Source organism: Mus pahari, chromosome 1, assembly GCF_900095145.1.
Source record: "Mus pahari chromosome 1, PAHARI_EIJ_v1.1, whole genome shotgun sequence".
NCBI lineage: Eukaryota > Metazoa > Chordata > Mammalia > Rodentia > Muridae > Mus > Mus pahari.
In genome coordinates, this window is record NC_034590.1 from 76502148 (window position 1) to 76507939 (window position 5792).

General features: G+C 37.2%; 1 protein-coding gene across 1 annotated transcript; it reads left to right on the top strand.

Annotated features, from left to right (window-relative positions):
- The first annotated feature begins 3036 nt into the window (after positions 1-3036).
- Positions 3037-4004, top strand: LOC110330486 (olfactory receptor 10A5-like). The gene has a single exon (XM_021210618.1). It carries the CDS (start codon positions 3037-3039, stop codon positions 4000-4002), a length of 966 nt encoding a protein of 321 aa, XP_021066277.1. The 3' UTR covers positions 4003-4004.
- Positions 4005-5792: the final 1788 nt, after the last annotated feature.

Consider the following 5792-nt stretch of genomic DNA (forward strand, 5'->3'; position numbering starts at 1 on the left):
TTTAATTTTCATTCATTTTTTACGTTGAGTGTTCAACACTTAACAGTTTCTTCACAGTTGTCTACAGCTCAATTTCACCATTTAAATCACTTTCCATATCAAATGCAATTGTATGCTAAAAGTTGAGAGGCTAGCTGCACTTTATTGCACTCCCTCTATACTTGCAATTCTTGTACATAAATTCTTGTAGCCAAAGCATGTCTGTTCTTTATTCATTTCTACTTTTAGAATTTGATTTTTTTTACTGTAATATTCTCATAATTATATAAAGGCTTTTCATGCCTATATGTTAGCCAAGTTTATTTTCATAGTGCCTAAAAAGTATTAAGTGGCTGTGTTAGGTGTCCTTATTCTTCATATGTGCCCTTCAAGATGCTATGTATTTCTTTTATAGTTAATTAAAATTATGGTTTTGAAACTCTTTTAGATTTATTTATTATATATAGTGTTCAACCTACATATGGGCCTGCAAGGACAGAAGAGGGCACCAGATCTCCTTATACATGGTTATGAGCCACCATGTGGTTGCTGGGAAATGAAGTCAGGACATCTGGAAGAACAGCCAGTGCTCTTAAATTCTGAGCCATCTCTCCAGCCTTAAAATTATTTTTTATTCACAAATGAGTACTCCTTTTATCTTTGTCATCTCTACCAGTTATTTTATACCTAACAGTTTAAAATTACTTAACTCTGTCTTTTGGTAGACTCTAGACTTCAATGATCACTCACATATCATCATACAAGTTACTCTAAAGGAACTGAATAAATACTGAAATTTCATTTCATTTAGAAACTACATCTCCCTTCAGGTAGTTGATGAGCTATTGATGAACATTTAGCTTTGAAACTTCATGCTAATGTTTCTAAGAAGTTTAAAAAAAATTTAAGGAATTTGTTATTTGGGGTGTTGCTTGTTTTGTGGTGTACTTGGAGGTCGCCAAGTTTAAATTATTTGAAGCCTATTATACATATTAATTTTCCACTTCCTTATAGGAAATTATTTTCAGGATCTTAATTTTGATACACAATGTATTAGGCAACTACCAATAACCAGTTGCCAATCTGGGTTCCAATGGATTGAAGAGGAAGTTCTCAGGATTGGCACCCATAAACTGAGTAGGTAAGAAAGTTGGGGTAGCCTGTTGAATGGGTTTCATTCATCTAATCCCCTAAATGTGTTTTTAGGTATAGCTTCTTCCTTTTCCTCCTATGAATCACCTCAAAAAAATTTAATAAAATAATGACCTTTGAAAACTCTGTCCTTTGTCAAAGTTATAGAAGCATGGGCCCCGAGACAATGATAATGATAACTATTAATTTTGTCAGTGATGAAAATTGAAACAATGACACATTTGTTAGGGTAAATATATATAATGTATAAATAGAATCTTTCTGGTTTTTACTTGATTATAGTCCTTTGCTTAAGGATGCTATTCATTCAGCCTAGTTAATGAAGTATTTTCAGTGTGAAGGAATCAGGGGGCTGCATAGAAATGCTTGATTTCTTTTATGAAATGAATAATTTTTTACAGAATAAAATAAAGGGAATGATCAATGGTTAGGTTGCCGGTGGCCTGCCCCAGTGATGGCCAGGTCACACAGAGGAGACAAGGAGTCAGTGAGGGAGAAGTGAGTCAGGCACGGGGTCTGAGGAATATTATAGCCTGACTGACTGGCAGTCAGAGTGCTTCTTCGTTCATACAGAACTCAGTAGGCATGGATAGATTCATGCTGTTCCAGACCATAGATCATATCATTGTTATCCCTTTACTTGTGTCTTAACTTTCTGTTGGTCATTAGCTTAACCATCACTGATAAACAGTGACAGAACAGAATTGTCTTTTACAATCATTTTCCCTCATTGACCTCATAACCCAACATTTAAGAATCTTGTGATTTCACAGACACCAGAAAGAAAATCTCCAAGCCAGCCTGGGCAGATTGTCATATCCTGAGCAGTCTGTTACTAACTCTTAATGGTCAGAATGCCAATTGTCATTAAATATAAGAAAAATCTTCAGGCTGAAGCTGCTGCAGTTATTATTAAATTTCTTCCCATGAAACAATATCTATATTTCATTTCATTGTAGAATTTATTTGTATGTCTATTGTTCCTTGGTCAAACATCACCATACAGGCCCTGTATGAGCTAACTTTTCTAACAAATGGAGTCTCAATACTTTATACTTTTATCGTTTATGCACACCATTCTTTGTCCACCCGTATAAGCTCCTGTGTAGTGAAGAGATAACACAGCAAATCTAACTTTGTGATTGTATCTTTTTCTCCAAGGGTATACCATACAAGGACCCCAAACTTATATGCCACATAATGGCTGAGTGAATGGAAGAAGAGGCTTTTACCCTGATCTGCTGCCAACTCCTCTAGTCACTGAATCTTGTTTACCTTTTTAAGTTTACTTTGTTCTAATTATCTTGTTCCTGAGTGAGTATGGGGGCAGATGTCCCAAGAGTATCTTGGAGTTATAGCCTCATAAGGAGATCTCTGTTGTCTTTATCTGAGTCACAAACTCCAGCCCATAAGGAAGACCTTCAAGAAGGCCAAATAAGGATATTTCCCAAAAAGCAGGAGGAATTGTAGGTTCATGACTTTCCTGGGGAAGCTTATAAACAATAAATACTCCTGGAAGAAGGCATTTATTCCTAAATAATTCCATCAATCCAATATTCCAAGTTGTACAAATATTAAAAGCACCCCCAAGCATGCAACATGTGAATATCAAAGCCAAAAGTGGAAGACCACATGACAGTGATTGCATCACTCAGTTAGCTTTAATATATACTTGTCAAGAAGCTGTGCTGGCTTTATGACTTTGCTATTCCCATTAGATATGATAGTGCTGTTAGGTATTTGGTCTATACCTTTGTCTTCATTGTTAGGCTTCACAAGGTGCTTCTTCTTTGGACAGATGTGGTTTTACCTCTTTCCCTGTCAATTATCAAGGGTCTGAAACATAAATCCAGAATCTGCTTTGTGTGATCAAGAATCTGTCTCCATGAGCACACAGGTTTTTTTATGCTCATTCATATGGCTACAGGAAACCAGACAAGAATAACTGAATTTATCCTTATGAGCTTCTCTTCCCTGCCTTCTGAAATACAGACCTTGCTCTTCCTGGCATTTCTTGTCATCTATCTGGTCACTCTGCTGGGAAATAGCCTCATCATTCTGGTGACCTTGGCTGACCCCATGCTGCAAAGTCCCATGTATTTCTTTCTCAGGAACTTATCCTTCTTAGAGATTGGTTTCAATCTAGTCATTGTGCCCAAAATGTTGGGGACTCTGATTGCCCAGGACACAAGTATCTCCTTCCTGGGCTGTGCCACTCAGATGTATTTCTTCTTCTTCTTTGGAGTGGCTGAGTGCTTCCTCCTCGCCACCATGGCATATGACCGCTATGTGGCCATCTGCAGTCCCTTGCATTACCCAGTCATCATGAACCAAGAGACACGTGTCAAACTGGCTGCTGTCTCCTGGTTTCCAGGATTCCCTGTAGCCACTGTGCAGACCACATGGCTCTTCAGTTTTCCATTCTGTTCCACCAACAAGGTGAACCACTTCTTCTGTGACAGCCCACCTGTGCTGAGGCTGGTCTGTGCAGACACAGCCCAGTTTGAGGTCTATGCCATTGTTGGGACCATTCTGGTTGTCATGATACCCTGCCTGCTGATCCTATGTTCCTATACTCTCATTGCAGCTTCTATCCTCAAGATTCCATCAGCTAAAGGGAAGCACAAAGCCTTCTCCACCTGCTCCTCACATCTCCTCGTTGTCTCTCTTTTCTATGTGTCTTCAAGCCTCACTTACTTTAGGCCTAAATCAAATAATTCTCCTGAAAGCAAGAAATTGTTATCACTGTCCTACACTGTTGTGACTCCCATGTTGAACCCCATCATCTATAGCCTGAGAAATAATGAAGTGAAGAGTGCTCTCAGCAGGACCTTCCACAAGGTCCTGTCCCTCAGAAACCATATCACATAAACATCAAATCCTCTCTCCTCCTTAAATGTCCATTGGAATGACACCAACTTTTTAAATGGATGTTAGGAAGCTCAGTAGAGACAAAAACTCAGAGAGGTAATTGATATCCTTCTATATTTCTTTGCCTTTCCATTGTATAAACATTATTTTTTCTCATCAGAGTAATTAGTATTTTGGATGCTTCTATGACCAATTTGTTCAAGGTATTATTTTGCTAATAAGCATGAAAGTGACATACATTGTGCCCTGTATGGAATTCTTAATGTGTACTTGGAGACATACATGAGAAAATACAGTAAAAACTGTCAAAAGTCATCCTGGCCTTTTGTCTGGCTTTAGAATAGTTTGAATCCATGTGCAAAGAAACATCCCATTCTTCTATTGCATGTTTCTTGGGTTCTTTCATTTTATTTCACTTTCTCCATAGCTTGGTAGTTTGAGACCTCAAACAGAGGAAGACAAACTACTAATCCACATGCATATTTATAGAACATCAATAGCCTCATTGATTTTTTACTCAGGCTCTTTTGGTCAGGTAGAATAAGCCCAGTCTACAGTTCTCCCAATTCCATTTTAAGGCTCTAAAACTTTGTTTTTAGAAGTTACAAAAATTTTTTTATACTATCTCCCATGATACTCTCCTCTGCAAGGCTTTCCATAGATCTCTACAGACTTGTATCGCACTCAGTGACTTTGCATCCCAAAGTTACATGCACTGTCAGCATGAAAAGGCAAAAGAACACCACAATAGAATAACCTAATCAATATTGAGGAGTTCAACTGAAGTTACTGCTAAAAGGAAATGAATTTTATTGCTGAGGAAGTGAAAACAAAGATGTTTAAACAAATATAATTGGAATACAATTCTAAACCCCAAGTGTTTGAATATTAGTTTTGTACTTTTTCACTTCCATATAATATATGAAAATTATTTAGTTCAGAGTCATGGTAAAACAATATTTTATAAGGGTGGGTTGAGAGAGAAGTAAGTGGGCAAGATTATGTTTCAGAGAAACATAATGAGCATCCATTTAATACACACTTCAACCAAATTAGCAAAATAGAACTATATCCATAAGAATTCAATACAAATAGCCTTATACTGTGCCATGTTGATCAGACCACACTTGAAACATCCTTTACTTAAGATACATATTGATAAACTAAAAAGTTTATACAAAGGTAATCACACTCCTTACATACTTTTAGACTGAAAGAGTTCAAGTGAGGAGAGGAGTGATATTTATAAAAGAGGGTTTGCACAAACATTCACATAAATCAGTAAAGCCACTAGCAGCCAGAAGAGTCATACACTAGAGTGTAGGTGAACACAGCCCAAAAGCCATCACTATGTGCCATAAGTCATATGAGGGGTGAGGGGTGAAAAGATTATTTAGAATGTACTGGGTAAATATATACTCAACAAAAGAGACCATAAAACACTGTACCAGACATGAAGGTTCTACAGAATAAAGCTGCAGATCGCTAAAACTAAGGGGTGAGGGCTGGGCGGAGGACTTGGAGATGGGGTAGAATTGGTGCTTTCCTTCATCCTTTTAAACACAGGTTCTCTACCTTAACTATCCTGTATCTTATTCACCTTGTTGTTGGTAGAAATCAACTGTTTTCTGAAATTATGAAGCACTTTGAACTTGTAATAAATACCTTTGTTTGAATGGTCCTAAATAAATGTTCAAGAATCTTCTTTGTATTTTCTTTGTAACACATAGTCTTTCGGGGGGGAGTTGTTTTGTTTTGTTTTTTGTTTTGTTTTGGTTTTTTTTTTTTTT

Bases quoted from the DNA above. Each gene is read 5' to 3' on its own strand.
- LOC110330486 (XM_021210618.1), top strand. From the start codon at position 3,037: ATGCTCATTCATATGGCTACAGGAAACCAGACAAGAATAACTGAATTT.